The sequence below is a fragment of the Podarcis melisellensis genome, assembly GCF_964234715.1.
Source record: "Podarcis melisellensis genome assembly, chromosome: Z".
Lineage (NCBI taxonomy): Eukaryota > Metazoa > Chordata > Lepidosauria > Squamata > Lacertidae > Podarcis > Podarcis melisellensis.
The window spans coordinates 14,222,640-14,245,560 of record NC_138547.1 but is presented as its reverse complement, the minus strand read 5'-3'; the positions used below and the strand labels follow the sequence as shown (position 1 = coordinate 14,245,560).

Below are 22,921 nucleotides of genomic sequence, written 5' to 3'. Positions count from 1 at the left end.
ATTTACTCCTCTCTGGTCTGACGCACTTGAGCCTGCTAGCCAAGTAAGGGCTTTCTCATTTCTATTCCTGTCCCAGGTTCTGTGCCTCTCTGGTTACCCATTGGATCAATAGGAACAGGATGGAAGAAAAAGAATATAAGAAAGAAAAGAGGGGAGAGGGGAGGATGCATAAAAATAACGTGTCCTCCAGAACTAGAGGCCACTCCCCTCCCCCAATGCAGCATTTTTGGCTATGCTTCTAACTTTTCTCATCTCAAGGACACAGGCCAAAAGCTAGGTTTGGCTGGCTTAGGGTACTGACACACTAACACTATTTTGCGGGGTGGGAATCAATCGCTCTGGCTGCACAGAGAAAGCTGACCTGGAGCCCTTGCAACACAAACCCTCTTCCCCAAAAGTTCAGACTTTTTTTTGAGGAAAGTGGTAGGAATTTGCTTTAGGAAATATAGGACAATGGTGACACTCGGTTTCCAGTTGGTATTCCACAACACCATCTATTTCTCCCACAACTGAATCAGGATGAATGCTCATTAAACAGCCAGTGTCATCTAATTGCTCCACAAATAAATCAGGCTGAATGTACATCAAACTGCTCATCTGGAAGTTACCTTAGTGTATTTTCATGCCAAGCAGTGATTACATATTAGAAGACCCTGATTTTAAAATTGCCCCTCAGTAGACTAGGGAATGAATATTGTTAAGGTCATTCTGGAACAGCAGAGGAACCCATTTCAATCCTTGGCTCATCCACAGAGACCAAAACCAGAAAAGTTGGTATTCTTCAAGCTGATCAACATTACAGAGGCTGAGGTGACCCATAAGGTTGGTTTGGAAATTGCAGCTGCTGTAGGATGCTACAGGCTACCTTTTGGCCATAGCAGATCTGCACTAGCTGCTTGTAGTTTACTAAGCTAAGTTCAAGGAAATATTGTTAGTATAAACAACCCAGGACCAGGCTACCTAGAGAACAGCCTTGTGCTTTATACAGCAGTCAAATCACTGCGTCAGAAGAAGCCCTCCTGACTTCCCCACAGGTATCTCATATTTGGTTTTTATGTGAACTGCAGCTTTTCCCATTGTGTGATCAGCATTTTACAACACTGTTCCCATTTAATCAGACAGGCACCTCCAGTTTTGATATCGCCCCACTCAATGAAAGCATTTTTGCATCATTAAGTGTTTTCAGAGAGTTAATTTGATTCAGTGTTGACCATTTGTTCTGCATTTTGTGATTTTAGCAATTTAAGATGTTTCAATGATTTTATAGTATTTTCATCATGGGTAGCTGCTTTATAAATTCTAAATAAATGGCGCTGAGGAGAACAAAGGAAGGAGAGAAGCTGTGAAACATCAAACAGCAATTCCTTACTGCAAATCCAATCAGGTTAACCTTATGAACAAAACCACAAAATGTGACGTTTTTGTTTGTCACTTGTTTCCTTTATTACTCTAGAGGCAAGCATTCAGCAATGGGTGAGAGATTCTTGCTATGAAAAGAACATAGGAAGGTCCCTCACACCAAATCTGACAATTGGTTCATCTAGTTCAACACTGACTGACAGTGGCTTTCCAGAGTTTCAAGCTAGGGACATTCCCAGCTCTGCCTGGTGATGCCAGAAATTGAGCTTATGACCTTCTGCATGCAAAGCAGATGCTCTACCACTGAGCTACACGCCTTGTTCAATAACTTCATTGAGGAGCTTCAGGTAGGTAGCCATGTTTGTCGGACGCAGTCGAAATAAATAAAATAAATTTAAAATTGTCCAGTAGTACATTAGAGACCAACTAAGTTTGTTCTGGATATCAGAACAAACTTAGTTGGTCTCTAACGTGCTACTGGACAATTTTTTATTTTTTATTTTTTAAAAAATATTTCATTGAGGAGGTTATCACATGCTACGTGCTGAGAGAAACCAGCAAGTATATTTGCCAGGTCCAAAGCTAAATTTGGCAAGCATCGCAGAATTTGTCCTGCCAATGTAACATCATTGACCTGAGCTGACCATTGTTGATTGAGCACAAGCTCTCCAACGTACCTCAGAATATGGGCTAGGCAAGCCTGCAGTGAAACACAGAACAGGAGAGTTGGAAGGGACATTGAGGGTCATGTAGTCCAACCCCCCACAGTGCAGGAATCTCAATTAAAGCATCCCTGACAGATGACAATCCAACCTCTGCTTAAAAACCTCCAAGGAAGGAGAGCCTACAACCTCCTGAGGGAGTCTGTTCCACTGTTGAAGGGCTCATACTGTCAGAAAGTTTCCTGATGTTTATTCAGAATCTCTTTTCTTGTAACACCAATCCATTGCTTCAGGTCCTAGCCTCCAGAGCAGGAGAAAACAAGCTTGCTCTATCATCTGTGAGACAGCCTTTTATATATTTGAAGTTGGCTAACTTCGGTCTCCTCTTCTCCAGGCTAAACATATCCAACTCCCTCAACTATTCCTTGGTTTCCAGACTCTTGGTCATCTTGGTCACCCTCCTCTGCACACGTTCCAGCTTGTCAATATCCTTCTTAAATTGTGATTTCCAGAACTGGACACAGTACTCCAGGTGGTCTGACAAAGGCAGAATAGAGTGCTACAATTATTTCACCCTGTTGACTCGTGTTGAGCTTGCGGTCTAATAAGACCCCTAGATCCTTTTCACTTGTACTACTGGCAAACCACGTATCCCCCATCTTATATTGTTGCAGTTGGTTTTTCCTACCTAAGTGTAGTACCTGAAATTTGTCCCTACTGGAATTTATTTTGTTAGTTTGGGCCCAGTTCTCCAGTCATCTTGAATTCTGATTCCGTCCTGTAGCTTTGGCTACGCTTCCCAGTTTGGTGTCATCTGCAAATTTGATGAGCATCCCCTCAATACCTTAATCCAAGTTGCTTATAAAAACATTTAACAACAATGGGCCCAGGACAGAACCCTGAGATACCCAACATCACTTTTTTCCAGGATGACATGAAACCATTAGTTAGCCCTCTTTGGATTCAGTCAGTCAACTAGCTACAAATCCACCTAACAGTTACTTCACCCAGCCTACATTTTACCAGTTTCTCCACAAGAATATCATGGGGGACTTAGTCAAAAGCCTTACTGAAATCACTATGCACTACACCCACAGCATTCCCCTGATCCACCAAGCTTGTAACTCTATAAAAAGAAAAGAAATGAGATTTGTCTGACATAGCTTGTTTTGAGAAGCTCATGCTGAGTCTTAGTAATTATCCTTTTCTAAGTGCTCACAGACCAATCATTTGATTATCTGTGCTAGGACTATTCCTGGTATTGATGTCAAACCAGTCGGTAGCTACCTGGGTCTTCTCCCCCACTGCCGTTAAGATTTTTATTAAAATTTATTCATGATACAAGAAGATACAGAAAACTTATGTAAATAAAATGAAAAAAGCTACAAAAAAGTTAAAAAAGAGTATGGAGTCCTCTATTAAAGGTAGTTTTTAACCCTTAACATGCACAGAAGGTAGTAGCACATTCCAGCTGTCACCTGGGATCTTTGTTTCTCCTTTCCTTTCCATGTCTCCCCCTAGAGTCCCCCCATCAAACATCTACTACCCCAATGCATTTACAATCTCTGGACCATAATAAAGGCCCCAAGCAAAGAAGAAATGAAGGGAAAAGAACAAGAGAAACAAGGATAAGAAAAGGAAAAAGAAAGAAGAAAGGAAAAAGAGAGGGGGAAAATTAAAAGAAACAAAGAAAAATTCCGATTTTCACCTTCTAGTTACATTTTTTTTAAAATACATTCACTCAATGATAACATCCATCTTCTCCACTTTCTGTTAAACAAAATTTCTTTTAAATCCAAGATTCTTAGAATAATTCATAACTTTTCCACAAAAATTCCCAAGAGCGGATCCTAAATTATTATTATTAGTTGTAAATGTCTACTGTGTTTTTACTTTAATATCAACTTTGCCTCCAGTAATTCCCACAACCATGTCTCCATCTTGAGTAATAGTAAATTCTTCCATCTGTGCCCATGTTAAAATTGCATACTGAAATAATATAATTCTTTTCTTGTTATATATCCTTTTATTCACACCCAGTTCAGTATATTCCGTTTCCATTTCCTGTTGTATTTCCATTTCCTGTTGTGTATAGTATTCCAATATCCTCTATGACTGAACCTTCCACTTCTTCCAATCTTTTTCCAGGGAGCATACCATAAATTTAGTGACATCATTCTCCAAATTCACTTCAGATCATATGCACAGTGCTTTCTCTCTGCTAGAACTGAAGAAGAGCCAGGAAGGATTTTTTTCCAAAGCATTTCTCTCTCTCAGCTCTATCAATGCCAAATCCAGGTGACTCTTCATGTCTCCATTTATGGTTTTATCTTGCCCTTCTTCTCCAAACCCTTGTATGAAAGGCATTTCCATTTTACCATCTGCTTTCTCCAATTTTGCTGTTTCATCATCCAGTCCTGCCAGCTTTTCATCAATTTTGCCTGAAGTTTCAATGTCATCTACAGTTCCGTTTTTCAGTTCAAATCTCTCTGATTTATTTTCTTTCCCCCTTCATCAAACGTTGATCTGGTCATTCTTAATTGTTCAGTCATCAACAGCCAAGCAATACCAGCAGTCACTGGGAGCTCCAAAGATACCTTTGCCATACTGGATGTTTATATGTCTCAACTCTACCTTAAGATTTTCACCTTAAGATCACAGTCAAAACAAGATTCTTTCCCACAGAGGAAGTAATGGCCAAATTACTTTTAGTTTCTCAGAAATATTTTTGTTTTCAAAAGAGGAAAAAGAAACAAATATGTTTCACACAGGGAATTCCCTCGTTCATTTAATCTTTATGGTCAATCATAAATCAGGACTTTTGCTTTGCTTTAGACACTCTCTTCTTAAAGACAGAAAGCAGCCTTACAAGTTTTCCAACTGTGAGTTTTCATCAGTAGGCAGAGAAATTACAGGAAATTAGAGAGAAGTTACAGCTTATGCTGTCTAAAAAATGTTTAAGAAAGGGGTGCAAACTTTATACCTATGAAGGGTTCTTATGTGGTCTTTGAATGCAAGCCAGCTTGTTTTAGTCCCCATCTAAGCCCCCAGGCACAGACAGCAGAAAACAGTTTTGATCAGAGCATTTGAGATTACTCCCTCAAATACTCTTTTTCCTCAGAGGGTTTTGATAGCCAGACCTTCTTCTGACTACCATCAATCACCACGTCATTATCTTCTGCCAGTGGAGAGCCAACAGAAAGACAGTCATCCCACCATTTCCTTCCCAGAAGTCTCCCCGCACCTATTGAAGATGGGGACAACATTTGCCCGCCTCCAGTATGCAGGGACCTCACCCATTCTCCAAGAATTCTAAAAGATTATAGAGGCTGTGAGATTATATCTGCCAGATCCTTTAGTACTCTTGAGGGCAGCTCATTGGACCCTGGAGATTTGAATTCATTTAAAGTAGCTCAGTGTTCCCTTACAAACCTCTTTTTCTATCTTGGGTGGCAGTTCCCTCCTTGCATCATTTATTCTGTCATCACAGGTTGGACACTGCTTTCCTTTTGGGTGAAGGCAAAGGCAAAGTAGGTACTGAGCAGTTCTGCCTTCTCTCCATCTTATCTACACAGAGGACCTACTACTTGCTTGGTATTACTCTGGTTTCCAACATAGCTAAACATCTTTCATGAATAGACCTCCCTTACTTCCCAAAAGGACTTGGGTGGAGGTTGGGACAGGACAGGTTGCAATCCATCAGGTAGAGTAAGAGCAGGTGGTAACCCAAAAGACAGCTACATCAGATTGCATTGGCTCTCAGACCTCCTAAATTAATGGACACAGTTTGCCCAGAATGTGTGGTAATACAGGGGAAACTATCGGACTCAGATAGATCACCCTTGAAGTCAGATAAGGTGGAGGGGGACTTGTCTGAGGAGAAAAGTCATTACTGTGAAGCCTCAACCTAGACTATTTACTATGTCTGTTTTTATGGCCTTGTTTGCTAAGGCCAGACACATGTTACAAATTAAATGAGGAAAAGCCAGTGAACTCCACTGAACACTCAGCCCTTGGGGGCACTGGAGCTTCTGAGGCTTTTCCCTCTGCTAATCACAAACTCATTACCATTCCGTTCTCAAAAGCCTTTGATGAGATTTGGGGTGCATAATGGAATATCCCTAGTAAGGCTAAGCTGTCTTCTAAGGGAGTTAAGAAACACTACCTCTTTGCAGATAGGATTATGAACCGTCTAAAGTATCCAGTGGTGGATCTCCAATAGCTGCCCTAGCATCTTCTTCCATTATTCTATCGGATGTAGGTTGCCATATTTCAAAATGTGAAAATCCAGACACAAAAGTTATTTTGGCAAAGTTGCTGAGCTTTCTTTTATGGCTTATGCATCTGAACTTGCAGATATGCAATATGGACCTCATTCCCTAGTTTTCTTCATGGTAGCTGGCAGGAAAGTTTCATTACGCCAGTGGGCAGTGGCTGCTGCTACTCAATCTCATCTCATGACCTTGCCTTTCTTTGGTGCTAAACTGTTAGGGGAGTCTTTGGAACCCAACTGGTGGAAACCAAGGACAAGAAAAAGTATTTTTTGAGGAAAGAAGAAGAAGAAGAAGAGGAGTTTGGATATGATATCCCGCTTTATCACTACCTGAAGGAGTCTCAAAGCGGCTAACATTCTCCTTTTCCCTTCCTCCCCCACAACAAACACTCTGTGAGGTGAGTGGGGCTGAGAGACTTCAAAGAAGTGTGACTTGCCCAGCAGCTGCATGTGGAGGAGTGGGGAAGCGAACCCGGTTCACTAGATTACAAGTCCACTGCTCTTAACCACTACACCACACTGGCTCTCTTGGAAACCATCAGTTTACCAAGAATAGGGGATTTTCAGCCTTCAAAAACTGTTGGGGTAGGCAGGATAAGGGAGGTTGGCATTTGTCTTTCTTTAAGCCTGGAAATTCGTCATCTGCTTTTCAAAAAAATCAGAGGGAAGGAAACAAAGGTGTTTCTTCCTGACTTAAGACCCTAGTGCTGCTTCTCTTCCAGTGGGAGTGAGTCTACTGGCTTTTGAACACCATTGGGAGAGGGTAACTTTGGATCAGTGGGTTCTGGAAACAGTTGCTCAAGGCTATGCTCTAGAGTTTGTTTCCCGTCTTCAAAACTTCTTTGTTGGAATGCCTCACTCTCCAGAGAAACACTTGGAAGTTTAGGGCAGAGATAGGAGCCATCAAACCTGTCAATCCTTCAGAGAGGAAGTCAGGGGTTTAATAAATGTATTTCTTAGGGCCAAAGAAAAATCGTGATACCAGGACCATTTTGGACCTCAAATGGTTAAACAAATACATCCTAAAGAAACATTTCAAGATGGAGACTCGTGACAGCACTAGGAAAGGGAAATCACATGATCTCTCTTGACCTTTCTGATATCTATCTTCAACACTTGTACCAGCACTGTTGAGTGGATTGAATTTGATTAGTGACTTGTTCCTACCAGCACAGCATTTCATACGATAGATTAAAACACCTAGGCGTTATGTGGCAGGCAATCACAGTATGACACTTGTAACCACATGGTGAAATGGATATGTACTGATCTCCAACCACATGGCCTTCCCCTCCACAACCATTTTGGGATTTGGGGGAAGCAGAGGACAGAGGAGTGGTAACACTGAGCACAGAAAACAGTGAAATTGAAACAAGTTTAGAGAAAGGGGGTGAAGCTGGTCATGAGTACGGAAAGCAAGTCAGATGAGGGAAGCTTGAAGAAACTAGTTGCAGATTGAGGCCCCAGTCAACAGAGCAAGGCTCAACTGCAAACAGGAAGTCATCTTATACTCCTCTCTGTCCTGGGTGAGTCAGTGGCCAGTCTGGATGGATGGAGTCAGTGCAGGGCCTGAAGGTACTCCATGGAGAAGGTACCACCTATAGTTCAGGGGCTTGCCACATGAGGGAACTTCCTATAGATCACAGTAGCTCCTGAGATCCATAGATCCCTTCCTCCCACTTCCCGTTGCAAATGTCCTCCTGCCCTGAATTCCCATTATGGAATCCCTCCTCATCCTCTGTCACTTATCTGCAAACAGGATTAGGGATACCCACTCATCAAAGTAACCTGCAGATTCACCTTTTAGTTCCAAAACATCTTGAAATGAACTGGATTTTCCTCTTATCGTGTGGTGACCAAAAAGTTCTTAGCTAACACAGGTAGGTAAAAACCCCTTCCTTTCCTCTCCAAATGTCAAAATTTCCCCGGTACCTTCCTACTTAAAAGTCTAGCACGCGTAAACAGGATGGGAAACCAGCCATCTCTGCAGTTTTTTCCCCCTTTCCACCTTACTTTGCTTCTTTTTGGCTTGAGGTCGAAACACAACATATGGTATGGAACAGAGAGGCGGAAAAATAAAAACAAGAATTTGGTAGAAAAGCGAAAAGCTACACAAGGGAATTAAACTTCACAAATAACCTCATTGAAAGAGAATTTTCAAGTTGGAAGGAATCTGGGAGGTCATCAAGTTCTGGCGTTGCCAACCTCGCAACATGCCCCCTCCAACGCCCTCCCATGGTAACCACTAAGGCTCTCTCAATTTTTTAAAAAGAGGTTTTTTTGTGGTTGGTGCTTCTTCTTTTGGTTGGTAGGTTGGGAGGGGTTGCTTTCTTTGAAGGGAGGCTCTTTGTTTTGTTTGGGTTTTGGTGTGTAGATGTTTTGCCTATTAGGGAGTTAGGAGCACTGTTAGTTTTTCTCTTCACTGTCCATGAGAGTTTCTGAGATTCCTCCCCAGCAGGAACTGCTTTGCAGGAAGCAGCTGAAAAATCCCTGGCAGGTGCTTAAATCCTTCCACTCAAGGGCGGCCCAACACATCCTGAAGCAATTTTGTCCCACTGTCAAACACCTCATCCTTAGGACATTTATTCTAACATTTAGCCTCAATCTGCTATCCTCCAGGTTCTACCAATTGGTTCTAGTCCTGCCCTCTGGAGCAATGAAGAACAATCTGCCTGGATGTTCAGCATGACCAAGTGATAAAGAATTGTCTTTTCTGTTGTAGTACCCAGCTAATGGAAGCATCTCCTCTCTAAAAAATGCAGTGCTCTAAGGCTTATTAGGCAGCTACACGGAAGCACTAAGGGTGATTAGTCAATTAATCACTATTGCAAAGCAAATAGAAGGAAGGAATGTGAGCCATTTTCTGTATCTTTGCAGCTGAAGAGATAAGCTGTCTTCCAACAGAAGCAACTTGCAGGCTGAGTTGCTGGCAAAAATTGAACTGGGTAAGCCTTTTCCAGTATGGAAATGCAATTATGGGGAAAGTTTCACCGTTGATCTGTCAGACATCTTATTACTTGTGTGTGGTTCCTGATTTACTTTTGGACACTGTATTTCAGCACCGCAGTTTGCAACATTATGAATGTTGATTTTTACTTATTAATTCTTTTGCCAAGGATGAACCTTTTACGAACGAGAAAATAGTTTGATGAACTTGGACTGAACTAATTTGTTTTGTAAAAGTTCAAACTTTAATTGGAACTAGTTCCTTTTTTAAAAACTGGACTTTCAAAGTAGTATATTGTATTTTACATGGTCCCTTGAGCCTCTGTTTCCAAAAGATGAAGAAAAGCAGACCAAAACCCTGCATGCTGGAGAGGCAAGAAGACCTTTGGAGGCCATGCTAGTCTATCAAGTAGCATCAGTTCCCCACAGAAGCAAACAACATGCCCATTGAGCATTCTCAATACTCCTTTACTCCAGCTAGGTGCAGAGCTCAAGACTTCCATCTCCTTTGCTGGCTACACTGCACCTGCCAAACTGTTTTTCTTCAAGTAGGTCAGGTGCAACCATTAAAATAGCTACCAATCAACAAGAGTCATCAATGCTTGTTTAAGCAAGCATCTTCTAGCCATTGATGCTCATATACTTATTTAAGCAAGCAACCTCTGGTCACTGGTGCCCATTAAAGAAATATGTTTCGCTACTAACTCTTCAAAAGAAAAGATGAAAGGCCACTGACTCACTCAATATCTCTCACAGCAGCGATGGGGGGACCCGTGGTCCTCCAGATGATGTTAGACTCCAACACTTATCAGCTCCCAGTCAGCATAGCCAACACTCAGGGTTGATGGGAGCTGCAGAACAACAACTAAAGCAGTGCTTCTCAAATTATATAGTGGACCAGCAATTTTATTCCACAATGTGTTAGGGTCTGTCACCATATTTGATCTCTTAAGTATCCCACCCAACCTAGGCAGTGGTTGAGTTGCCACAGATTGGCAGCCAATGGCTTGCAGACCATCAGAGGTCCATGGACCAGCACTTTGAGTAGCATGAACTAGAGGGCTGCAGGTTGCTTGGCCCAAGGTACACAGTGAGGTCACATATTGCTTGTCTCAACCATCTCCCTACAAACTGAATCACATATAAATGCTTTAATGGTCAAAAATCAGAGCTGATTCAGAAGCGTCACACCTCAATCTCTTCACAGCACAGATGGGGTCTTCACCTTCCCTGCCTCCTATGTAAATGAAGGTGGCTAAGTAGCTCAGTGACAGAGCATCTATCTTGCATGCAGAAGGCACTAGGTTCAATTCCTGACATTTCCTGGTAGGTCTAGGAAAGACCCCCTGCCTGGAATCCTGGAAAACCGCTGCCCATCAATGTAGACAATACTGAGCTAGAAGGACAAGTGGTCTGACTCATTATTATAAGGCAGCTTCTTATGCTCCTACAAAACATGGGAAGTGCATTCATGTTAGAATATGTTGAGAAGGTTGCACATGTCTGATGTTCTATACTTGTAGGAAGAAGTCTGCAGTAGCTGGGGTTGGGTGGGTTTGATGTCAGGAAAGGAAAAGCCCCTTTAGGTTGGCTCCTACAAATTACATTTTATATACATTTACCCAATGGAATAAATATGATGATGATGCCATAACTTGACTTTCATGGGGAGATTCTGACTGCATCCCAATCTAGAGCACAAAAAACACAGAGTTCCAAATGCAACCATCTCTCCTGGGGCAGTAATTTGATTCTGTAATTGTCTCCTGTCAGAGCAGCCTCCAGCTGCATGCCTAAAGAATGGCTGTGTAGGGCTTGATGGGGTGTGTCTGCTCTGCCACACTAGCGGAGAGGAGAGGAGGAAGAGGAAGAGGAAGAGGAGAGGAGGAAGAGGATGAGGAAGAGGAAGAGGAAGAGGAAAGGCTCTGGAAAAGGAACATACAGTAAGGGCTTAACTGGATGATGATATTTCTAAACCACCCTTCATAAACAATAAACACAGATTTCACTTGTCTCAAGTGTAGGGAAGGAAAGTCTTGTGGTATCAATCAGCCAAGGGGAACCTGTGACCCTACAGATGTTGTCAGAGTAATAATTTAATAGTTCTTATAATAATATAAGATGGATCAGTAGTCCATCTAGCTCTGAAGACTTAACTTGGAAGACTTAACTTGAATGTAAAACAGGGGTTCTAACAGTGAGCTACAACCCTTCCCCAAAGTTAAGAAACTAAGAAGCTATTTTATACTGAGTCAGACCCATTGGTCCATCCAGCTCAATACTGTCCACAATGACTGGCAGCACTTCTCCAGGGTTTCAAGCAGGGATATCCCAGTCCTATATGGAGATGCTGGGGGTTGAATCTGGGGGCTCCTGTCTCCAAAGCATATGCTCTACCATTGAGCTACCTGCTGGAACCGATGAGCTCCTTTGCCAAACCATCTAGGTGGTGTAGACTCTCTCTCTCTCTCTCTCTCTCTCTCTCTCTCTCTCTCCCTCTCTCTCTTTCTCTCTCTCTCACACACACTTCCAACTGTGAGTTTCTCTGTTGAAGATGTCATCATCCTTAGTAGGGGTAGGGAAGAAATTCCATACAGTTGGCATTTTAATGTAAACCTATCTAATTCACACTTCCTAAAACAATCCACAAGCCCAAACACAGCTCGCCTTTGACAATTACACTGCTCTGAATTCTATGATGCAGCTCCCCAAATAAATAATGCGTTTAAAAAAATGTGTGCATAAAAAGTGGGAAATGTGTGATATTAGGGGGAATTAGTATTAATTTACATTAGGAAAAACCGCATTCACAAAGGTATATATTAGGCGAAATGTGCTCTAAAATGTTGACAAATTTTCATGAGGAATTTGCGGGGTGGGGGGTAGCAAACAGATGCAGAAATGTGGAAAGCTGAACTTAAAATTGGAATAAACGAGAAACTGAGAGAAATTAAAGCAAACAGAATCTGTCCATTGTTACTATGCTTATTTTTGCAGCATCACTCTCACAGACCAGTTTCTTGCATTTTGTTTCAATCTACCCCCATGTGCATATATTTCTGCTGACTTAGGATACCACTCTGCGGATCTGTAGACAGTAGCTTACAGAAGCTTATGCCATAATTAATTGTTTAATTAATGAAACTAAATTGCATTTGCCACCTAACACTCATTCTGCACCTGTAAGCAATCGATCTCTTAGTGTGGCAGCACCTACACTTTGGAACTCCCTGCCTGCTGATGCCTTCTTCTTTTTAGCACCCGCTTAAAACATTGTTGTTAAGTGACAATATTGCTTAGTGAAGGATGTCATCCTAAGAGTGAATACTTTGAATAATTTTGGGGGGGATGTAACTGACAGACAGAAAATCATGTCCTATTTATTTATTTATTTATTGTTTCTGTTTTTCTTTTATTCTTCTGTTATTTTCCTTTTCCTTCTTTCCTGTCTGTCTGTCTGTCTGTGTCCTCTGCTTTGGACCACTATTGTGATTGTGCATACATGAAGGTGACAGATGGTTGGGGCCTTGTGTGAGAGGCAGGGAAGGGAAGATCTCCCAGGGTGGAAAACTGGAAGAGGAAAGGTAAGCTAGTCCAACCTTTCTGTGTGAGACAAGGGTTAAGATCTGAGATATATTTTATCTCTTCTTAGTTACTGTTGATTTTAGTTATCTTTTGAATGTTTCTAAATGCCTGGTTTTTTTAACGAGAATATTAATGTTTTCTTTTTGTCTAATAAAATTGTAAGGCTGTTGTCATGCTAAAGTTCGATAGGTGGCCATGATGGGAGACCAGCAGGCAGGTGAGCAAGCAGCATGGGAAGCAAGTGCCTAGGCAAGCTGTTTAACAGAGTGGGGAGGCACGTCAGATAGTGGTTTGGAAAACTGCTCTTTGAAGCACACTAGAGCACTGCATTTTGTTAAATAAATAAATAAATAAATACAGTGGTTCCTCAGGTTACAAACACCTCGGGTTACAAACACTTTGGGTTACAGACTCCGCTAACCCGGAAGTAGTACCTCGAGTTAAGAACTTTACCTCAGGATGAGAACAGAAATCGCATGCTGGCGGCCTGGCAGCAGCGGGAGGCCCCATTAGCTAAAGTGGTACCTCAGGTTAAGAACGGTTTCAGGTTAAACGGACCTCCAGAATGAATTAAGTTCGTAACCAGAGGTACCACTGTAAATAAATTCTTCAGTAGCAACTATTCCTCTTCAAGAAAAGGTATGGAAAGGAAGGAAGGAAGGAAGGAAGGAAGGAAGGAAGGAAGGAAGGAAGGAAGGAAGGAAGGAAATAGATCTCCTGTTACCTGCCCGTGACTTCAATGTTGGAGACAGCATAGAAGTACTTGAACAAGTTCTCCCGCTGCACGTAGGTGCCCCCTAGCGCTGGCCTCAGCAGCCGCAGCCGCAAGTCCGTCATGGTGAAGAAGTCCTTCAGCCCTTTGGCACTCTCTAGCCTGGTGTAAAGGTTGTCCATATTCTTGAGTTCCGGCCCAGCAAAAATGGCAAAGCGGTCCCTCACTTCAAAGCGTACATTCTTCTCTTTCTTGGAGCCCGGCCAGCGGGAATACTCATCTGTGCAGATGACCCTGTTGGCGCTGGTGGTGGAGAGGTTCCTGACCCTCCGCGCTTGCATGCCGAAGGTTTCGTTGCAATCATCTGCATAGTATTGATATGGGTGCCAAGTCCTCCCATTGTCCAAGGACTTTTCCAGGATCATCATTGTGGGACGCCCATACTCAAAAGTCACTATGATGTCATCAGTCAGCTCAATGCTCTTGTTCCAAGAAAGTGTGATGTTGGCCAGCAAAGGCTCCGGGTAACGGCTCCATGTCACACTCTGCCAGTATGTCGCCAGGCCTTCGTCTTCTTTGTCAAACATCAGCTTGGGTGGATGGGCCAGGTCAGGGTTGGATGCATCACACTCATCACACATATATGGGTTTTCCTGAAAGGACAAGAAGAGTAACAAGAGAAGAAAGGGATGGCAAAGAGCAAGAACTAACAGGGGATTCATTTGGGATGGAGCCATGCCTCAGTGATAGAGCATCTGCTTTGCATGCAGAAGGTCCCAGATTCAATCCTCTCAGCAGCCCTTGATAGGGCTGGAAGAGACTCCCTGCCTCAAACTCTGAAGAAGTGATGCCAGTCAGTGTTGTGCTAGATGTATCAGTGGTCTGACTCAGTGTAAGGCAGGTTCCTATGTTCCTATGCAGCTGCAGAGATGCAGGATGGCAGCCATTAAAAACAAAATCATTAGATACAAAAGGGCTTTTTACTGGAACATTGTCACCTTGATAGTTTTGGAAGGGATACTGCTGATCACGACTATTCTAAACTGAATAGGAACTTAGGAAGCTACATTAAAGAAAGCAAAAACATTGGTCCAATTTGCTCAATGTCATCATTGTCATTGTTTTCATTTTTTTTTTCAGACAAGCTCTAACTGGGGACACCAGGGATTGAACTTTGGGCCTCTGGCATGCAAACATGCAGAAGGGCTGTAGCTCAGTAGCAGAACACCTACTTAGCAAGCAGGTGGTCCCAGGTTCAATCCCAGCATCGCCAGGTAGGCTGGGAATGTCTCCTGCCTGGAACCTAGGAGAAGTACTGCCAGACTGAGCAATAGTCTGAGCTAGATGGACAAATGGTCTGACTCAGTGTAATGGAGCTTCCTATGCTCCTAATGCTCTGTGATGAGTTACGAGCTCTTCCATAATGCTGTAAAAGGACAAGAAGCAAATACTTTTTAATAATCACATCGTCATCATCCTCACATCATCTTTCTAAGGAAGCAACACTGTGCCAAAACTTGAAAGAAAGGTAAGAGTTTTACAAATGATGTGAGTCATGCATGCCTCCATACATCATGAAATGTCACCTCAATACAGTATATCCCTTCCTACATCATGGAACGAGTCAGAACTATTTCATTTCTTCTCCAGCTTTCTCCTGCATTAGAATTTTTATGTACTTCTGGAGATGTTATTCCTTTCCTCTAATAACCCTTCTGTGACCTTTGAAATGGAAGTTGACCTAAGTGTAAGGGACAACCCAAGAGTAGTAGCAATCCACCAAAATCAATGGACCCCATTCTGTATGGACTTACCATAAGCATGATTTAATTGGAAATCACCCAACAGGAGGATATGTCAGAATTTGCAGAAGAACATCCTCTGGACATGTGGGGTAAATCACCCATAATATCTATGAATGAATTCTATGGGAGTTTCTGGGAAGAAAAGGCTGCTTGGATCTGGTGGGTGTCCCTCTCCGTGGATATAGAGGGTCTACCTGCAGAGGCCTCCTTATTGTAGTGCAAGCACCAAGTACAAGTCACTTTAGTTGGGCTGCTACTGTTCTGGCTCCCACTGAATGAACAGCTTGAACTTGGGTTACAGTTTCTGCTCAAAGCTTTAATGCTCAAATCATTATAGTACATAAGCAAGACAAGGGTCAAAGGTACAGTAGGTGCAATGCATGGCTAAGTGAGTTAAGTCATTGATCCAACAGTTGACATGCCCCTTGGGTTGCCCCGATGTAGGAGTTGGACGGGTATGGATTTAGCATAGTAAGTAGGATGGGCAACCAAATGGGAACTCCTTTTGATAGGCTGGGTCTGATGCCCCTCTGTACATGGAGGCTTGTCAGCTAGAGTTGATGGAAGGGGAGCGTCCAGCAGCATAGGTGGAACAGGAACTTTGGGCTGGATTGGCAAGGATTGATCCAGTGATAGCCCACTGAGTCCCTCCCTATAATCAAACTCTTTGCTTGTCACGCTCCTCACCCGCCATACACTTCTGATGTCTGATGGGGTTCAGACACAGTTCCTTCCCAGGATCACCAGCCTCCAGCTCTTTGCAATTTTCCCATCGCTTATCCTCATCTGACTGGTCCCTCCAAGATTTATCCTCAAAACTAATGAAAGTTACTTGGGCATAAGAGGAGATCTGCTAGAATAGATCAGAAGTTCTAGTCTAGTATCTTGTTTCTACAGTGGCCAACTAGGACACTCTATCCTCCCTACTGCATTCCACTAAGGGAATACAGTGGTACCTCTGGTTGCGAACAGGATCCGTTCTGGAGGCCTGTTCTCAACCTGAAAAGCCCGCAAACTGCAGTGCGCGGCACAATTTGGCGCTTATGTGCATGTGTGAAGCGTGATTTAGCGCTTCTGTGCATGCGTGAGCAGCGAAACCCGGAAGTAACCCTTTCCAGTACTTCCAGGTCGCCATGGGATGCAACCTGAAAAAACATAACATGAAGCAAACGTAATATGCGGTATGACTGTAATGAGATCTAGGAGGAGGTTGACAGACACTACCACCTCCTGCACTGGTTGCAAGGAGGCAGGCAGGTGGAGATTGGCTGAGGCAGACTGGACTTGATGGGGCAGTGCCCCACTTGCCATCATGGATTAACCTCCACTGAATCAGGGCATAAAAGAAGAGCTTTCCCCTGTCTCATCTCCTTGCCCCCACTCAAATTCAGAATCTGTTTTTCAGTGACATAATGTTCTTATATATAGGAGATCCATTATCCATCATGGTTAACAGCTAGGAACCTCAACTTCTTCCATTCATAGAATCATAGAATTGTAGAGTTGGAAGGGACCCCAAGGGCCATCTAGTCCAACCCCCTGCAATGCAGGAATCTCAACTAAAACATCCATGACAGGTGGCCATCCAACATTTGCTTAAAAACCTCCAAGGAAGCAGAGTCCACCACCTCTTCTGGGAGTCTGTTCTACATCCTGTTTCCATTCTGTGCCAGATATGCATGCATACAACCAAAATTGTTTAGAAGCTTATTTTGGCATTAAGTGGTATATTAATTAATTAATTAATCAGTCCATTTTGACCTCATTTTCTGCACTTTTTTTTTTTTGGTAGCAATAACATTAAAAAAATCCACATTTAATTTGTGGATTACCCCTTAATATTTCCATTTTAGGAACACTTCCCACTTGAATAACATTTTGTAAGCATCCCCCCCTAACTTTTCTTTGGGGGCTGTGCTGTTTTATATATTTTCCCTAAATTAACATTTTTGTGCACAACTTTCCTGCAAAAGGCACTTATTTATCTATATTTTTAAAGAAAAAGAACAACCCAAAAGTGCCTCAGAAAATCCAGAGAAGTGTGTGATCCAATGAATTAATGCATTCCAATCCTTGTTTAAGTCCAGGAACTGTGACTTAAGTTGGCCTGCTTTAAAATGCAGACCAAAATAAATTATCTTATATCCCTAACAACTGCAGTGGGGATGTGAAAACAACAAGGATGAAGCTAAACAAAGTTATCCCTTTATGAAACTCACTCTGCTGCCAAAACCTGTTTTTGCAACCCTCAAATTCAACCAAAGTTTTACCTTCCACTTAGACCACTAGGATTGGGCTGTTGATGGAAAAGGCAAATTCCTTCCCCCACCCCACTGATCAAAACATTTGTAGTTTTTTGTAGCTCAACCTCCCTCCCCCCCATATAATATATTTTAAGTGAAATTATGCTATTAGTGGCTAAGCTGTTGAGTATTTTAAATAAAGCAGACATCTGCTGCAAACAGTAAAAGCTGCAGAGATAGCTTTTAAGAAATGCCCACCCAAACGCTCAGTTTATTATCACTGTCAGAATGAAATGATAAACAATCCCAATCCCATTTAAACACACACACACACACACAGAGAGAGAGAGAGAGAGAGAGAGAGAGAGAGAGAGAGAGAGAGAGAGAGAGAGAGAGATGTATGTATGCCAGGGCCTCCTAATGGGGGTAAGACGAGAGATTAGTATTTATAAGGGTGGCTGCCTGAGATGGGAGACAAACAGATGGGCTTCAAAGTGGGTCAGATTGTGTCTTTTCCTAGGGACACTTATCTATAGCACTGTACACATTTCAATTGTTTCTGTTTACTTCTATTTTATGGTCCCTGTGTTCCTGTTTTGCCTTGGGGGGGGGGGAGATGTTGTCAATACAGTGGTACCTTGGGTTACAGGCACTTCAGGTTACAGACGCTTCAGGTTACAGACTCCGCTAACCCAGAAATAGTACCTTGAGTTAAGAACTTTACCTCAGGATGAGAACAGAAATCGTGCACCAGCGGCGCGGCGGCAGTGGGAGGCCCCATCAGCTAAAGTGGTACCTCTGGTTAAGAACAGTTTCAGGTTAAGAACGGACCTCCGGAACGAATTAAGTTCTTAACCTGAGGTTTCACTGTACTGTCATTTAAATCACTAAACAAAAAGTAGTGTGCCTGAATGTGTAGTGGAGTTATTCAGGAGAAGGTGATATAGAGTACCAGCTCTGTATGCAGGATATCCAAAGTTCACTTCCCGGCATTGCTAGGAGGGGCTAGGAAAGACCTCAGACAGAAACCCTGGAAAGCTGCTGCCAGCCAGTGTAAGTTGATCTTAGGACACAGACACAGGGTGTTGTGTCCACTGCTAGTTCTATTCAGAGTAAACCTATTGAAACTGAAGGACAAGACTAACTTAGGTTTATTCATTTCAATGGGCCTACTCTTGCTTAGAGTTCAGCTCAATAAAGCCTAAATGTATCCATTTTCTTCTCATTTAGATGACTCTTCTGAATCCCAGCTCCCTTTCCAAACCACCTTTGTTCATTGTATAATATGTAGCAAAAAAATTCCCATAGCTGGGTAGTGCTCAACTTGGGCATGACCAAGGCTCAAGCTAGGCCCATTCCTGACACCTGCAACAATTGCCAAGGGCCAGCACTCCAAGCAGAATATGGTCTCTGCACCCTTCCTGAACTAAGTTCAGTAGCTACCATTAATATTTTCCATACTGCCCAGAATATATGCTTTGCTGGGTGCATTTGGGGGAAATTAAAATGGCAGCCGTTTTCCCTTTCTCCTTGCCAGAAAGAACGTTCAGTTCAGACTGCCAGTTGCCCTGTGACTGTAGAGTTCAAGGGCAGCATACTGAGGTCTCAGCCACTGGCCATAGGACCAAGGGTCATGGGAAGGCAGCACCCCCTAGCTCTCCAGAGGAGAATTGCAGCAAGGGGGACATCAGTCTGGCCCTCTTCCATTGACCAGAGAAAGAGCAGCTGCAGTTGAAAGGCCGGGGCATAAATCTTCACCATAAGTAATAAACAAAAACAAACAGGCTGCATTCAGACTGTATCCTTATCCATGACAGATTTAGCTCTGGAGAACTCAATCAGAAGAGGGGAGGGGAATTTAGGAAGAGCAGAGACTATTGCAGGGGTGTTCGAACTGCAGCAACTGTTTTGGACGGTGCCATCTGTTCTGATCCTGTTAGAGTCAGGCTTGCTGTTTGGATTGGCAGTGAAGGGCACAGGGATGGCGTATGGCTTGCAGGTGCTCCTGCCCACTGAGTCAGCAGCCCTGCCACTTGAAATCCTGTGCCGCGTCATCTGGAAGCTACTCTAGAGTCAGTACTAACTGCCAGCCCCCATGTGTTGTACATAGAATAAGATGTCATGCGGAAGAGTTTGCTTGCCCTGCTTTTAAAACAGGGTTTAGACAAAAAATCATGGATAAGGCTATAAGTGGCTGCTACTAGCTATGCAGGCTATGTTACACCTTCAGTGTTGGAGGCACTAAGCCTCTGAATACAGTTGCTGGAAATCACAAGGGTGTTGTGCTCTAGTCCTGTTTGCAGGCTTCCCACTGGGGCATCTAGTTGACTAGTATGAGAACTGAAAGTTGGATCAGATGAGCCCCCTTTGACCTGATTCAGTAGGGCTCTTCTGATGTGAGTCTGAAAATCCACATGAAATAATGTTTCTACATACACACTAGAACACTCACACACATAGGAATACATTATTATTATTATTATTAGTAGTAGTAGTAGTAGTAGTATTAACTACGTTTCTATACAACCTTTCCTCCAAGGAGGAGGAGGAGAAGAAGAAGAAGAAGAGGAGGAGGAGGAGAAGGAGTTTGGATTTGATATCCCACTTTATCACTACCCAAAGGAGTCTCAAAGGGCTAACATTCTCCTTTCCCTTCCTCCTCCACAACAAACACTCTGTGAGGTGAGTGAGGCTGAGAGACTTCAAAGAAGTGTGACTGGCCCAAGGTCATCCAGCAGCTGCATGTGGAGGAGCAGGGAAGCAAACCCGGTTCACCACATTACGAGTCCACCACTCTTAACCACTACACCACACTTGCTCAAGTTGACATGCATGTTTCTCCTGTTTGTCCCCATTTTATCCTCACAACAACCCTGTGAGATGGGTTAGGTATGGAGGCAGTGACAGGCCCAAGTTCACCCTGTGAGGTTCATGACTGAGTGGGGATTTGAACTCTGGTCTTGACTGTTACATCACTCTGAAAATTGTAGCTCTGGGAGAACAGGGGGCCTTTTAAAAACTCATAGCATCTTTAACAAACTCCAGCTCCAAGAATAGTGCTTTAAATGTATGGTGTGAATGTGGCCTAAACCTACTGAAATACAATGCTTATGTTTTCATTATTTTCCAAATTCCTTAATAATATAGGAACTCTAATCATACTCAGTAGAATCTGGGTGAGCTTTTCGTAGGCAAAAACAGATTCAAAACCAGTGGTGCTTGCCTGAGAAGCTTAAAGTGGTTTAGCTAGCAGAACTACCCTTACTAAGAATAGTCATCCAAACCAAAACACTGCTACCCTCCTTCAAAACTAACCTGTCCCCAAATTTTCAAATGCACTTTTCCAACCACCCCCCCAAAGTACGTAAATACAAAACTCTGTATTATTAGGGGGAAGTGTGCATAAAATGCATCTATCAGTGACAATAGCATACAAAAATGCATTCTGGTAGGAGAAATGGCTTGCAAAAATAAAAGGTGTACATTAGGCAAAATTGCAAATGAAAATGTTTATATTAAGGGAAATGTGCATTAAAAAGCTGATGCGTTTTTTGTGAAGATAGCTATACCTATGCGGAAATGTAGCGTACTGAAGACTAGAAACATGAGAAACCAAAATGGATAAATTCATCCATCCCTAATATGGGGATGTGAACAAATCTCAGTGACCAAACCTTATGTGGCAGTTTGCTGATCACTGAGTGAGTTTCTGTAAGCCAACAATGAACAAAGTCTCCCTGTCTAGTCTCTACAACAGTATTTGCCATACAGGGGCAATATTTGGCAGATTATATTGGGAATTTTGACCTGCGGTTCTTTGCCACTCTAAACCTTTGCATCTCCCCAAGACATGCTCTTTACTGTGCATTTGTGATCATTCATGCCCATTATGGTATTGGGTTGGTCAGGCATTATTCCATTTTCAAATCTGTTTGTATCTACTGAAGATTCAGGGTGGACATACTAATTCATTTTCTACCAAAGGAGGTTCTGGGATTTTTTGTATGTGTCCTGCTTTTGTTATGCTTCAGTGCAAGAGTCCCCCCCCCCCCAGCATCACATAGGGGGTAAGCATCGCAGAACAACTAATGAAGCAGAATTATGTGTGGATGGTCCCATAGAAATCCACCATTAATGCACTATTATTGCGCCAATGTCATATTGCACACCCCACCTGCAAAAAGCCTCTTGCCTATAGGATCACTTTACTTAGGAGCAGGGGTGATAAGCAGGCAGCTCCTGAAACAGGAACTTCTTTCTCAAAGGGACACCTGCTGCAGAGCTCTGGCTGCTTCTTTGGTGTTGATCCTGCTAAGTCTGTGCCAATGGGTGATGACAGGAACGAGGATATCTCTCTGATTCTCTGCACAGTTTGTGGACCACTCACACTCCTAATTCAGAGGCCAATCCACCTGCAGGCTATGGGAGCCTGGCAGTGTCCTTATGAGCCCCTGGCTTTGAACTGATCCCCTGTCTCAGATGGGAGTCTTTATCAGCGCCCCCCCTCTCCCTTGGACATTGGGAGTCTTAAGGACCTTGTCACACCCTTGAGAGCTCCTTATGTACCAGCTTGGGTGTCCTAAGACACTGCTGCTGGCCTCTGGCTTAAAGATTACCCGATTAGTTTACAAAGTTCCCATTTTGCTGAGGACAGCAGCAAAGCGCTTAAGTTAGGATAGAATTTCCTCCAGATCCTGCAAGATGTCACAGGAAGGAACCATGTCAACAATAATTTGCTTGTGTCTGAAACAATGGTACTTTATGAGACGAGGGGGAGGGAGACAGGAAAGTGAGGAGAAGCAGCAGAATGCATACGCCACTTGATGCCTCGCACACTCTGGTGAAAACGATGGGTCCTCTGCAGCTTCTTTATTCCCACCCCCCACCCCAAGCATCAAATAAATCTGTCCGTCATGGCAGAGTCCGACACCCAACAGACGTGGGAGATGTGTAAATCTCTAACCTTGCTGCCACAGACCGCCCCCTACCCCCTCCTTCTGACCCAACTTGTGGAGTCAAAAGCTCAGCCCCAGCTCTGAGGAGCAGATGGTCAGGAGCACTAATGAATCAGCCTGTGTATTTACCGCGCCTGCTCCTGCTGGGGAAAGGTTTTAATAAACAGCAGCCAGAATAAATAAGCCCTACAACCAATCCAAGCACTCTGCATTCCTCGTCTCTCCTGCATGCATCAACTCCTGTGCACAGCAAGAGCCTGAAATTCTATTTGTAAGGAATGCTGCTTACCAGAGTTTAATTTTTGTGAGGATTTGCTTTTTTTACTTTTAAGCAGCTGGGTGTTGGGTGTTGCTTTAAGCAAGGCTGGCTCACTTTTTTTT

The 22,921-nt window shown here is 43.1% G+C and overlaps 1 protein-coding gene across 9 annotated transcripts in view; it reads right to left on the bottom strand.

Annotated features, from left to right (window-relative positions):
- The window catches only part of NTNG2 (netrin G2), a 125,052-nt gene that overhangs the window by 55,438 nt on the left and 46,693 nt on the right, over positions 1-22,921 (bottom strand). For all 9 annotated transcript variants that reach the window (XM_081897169.1, XM_081897172.1, XM_081897171.1 and 6 more), the window contains exon 3: positions 13,550-14,190. In XM_081897169.1, coding sequence (XP_081753295.1) covers positions 13,550-14,190 — 641 coding nt within the window. The remainder of the gene's footprint in view (positions 1-13,549; positions 14,191-22,921) is intronic.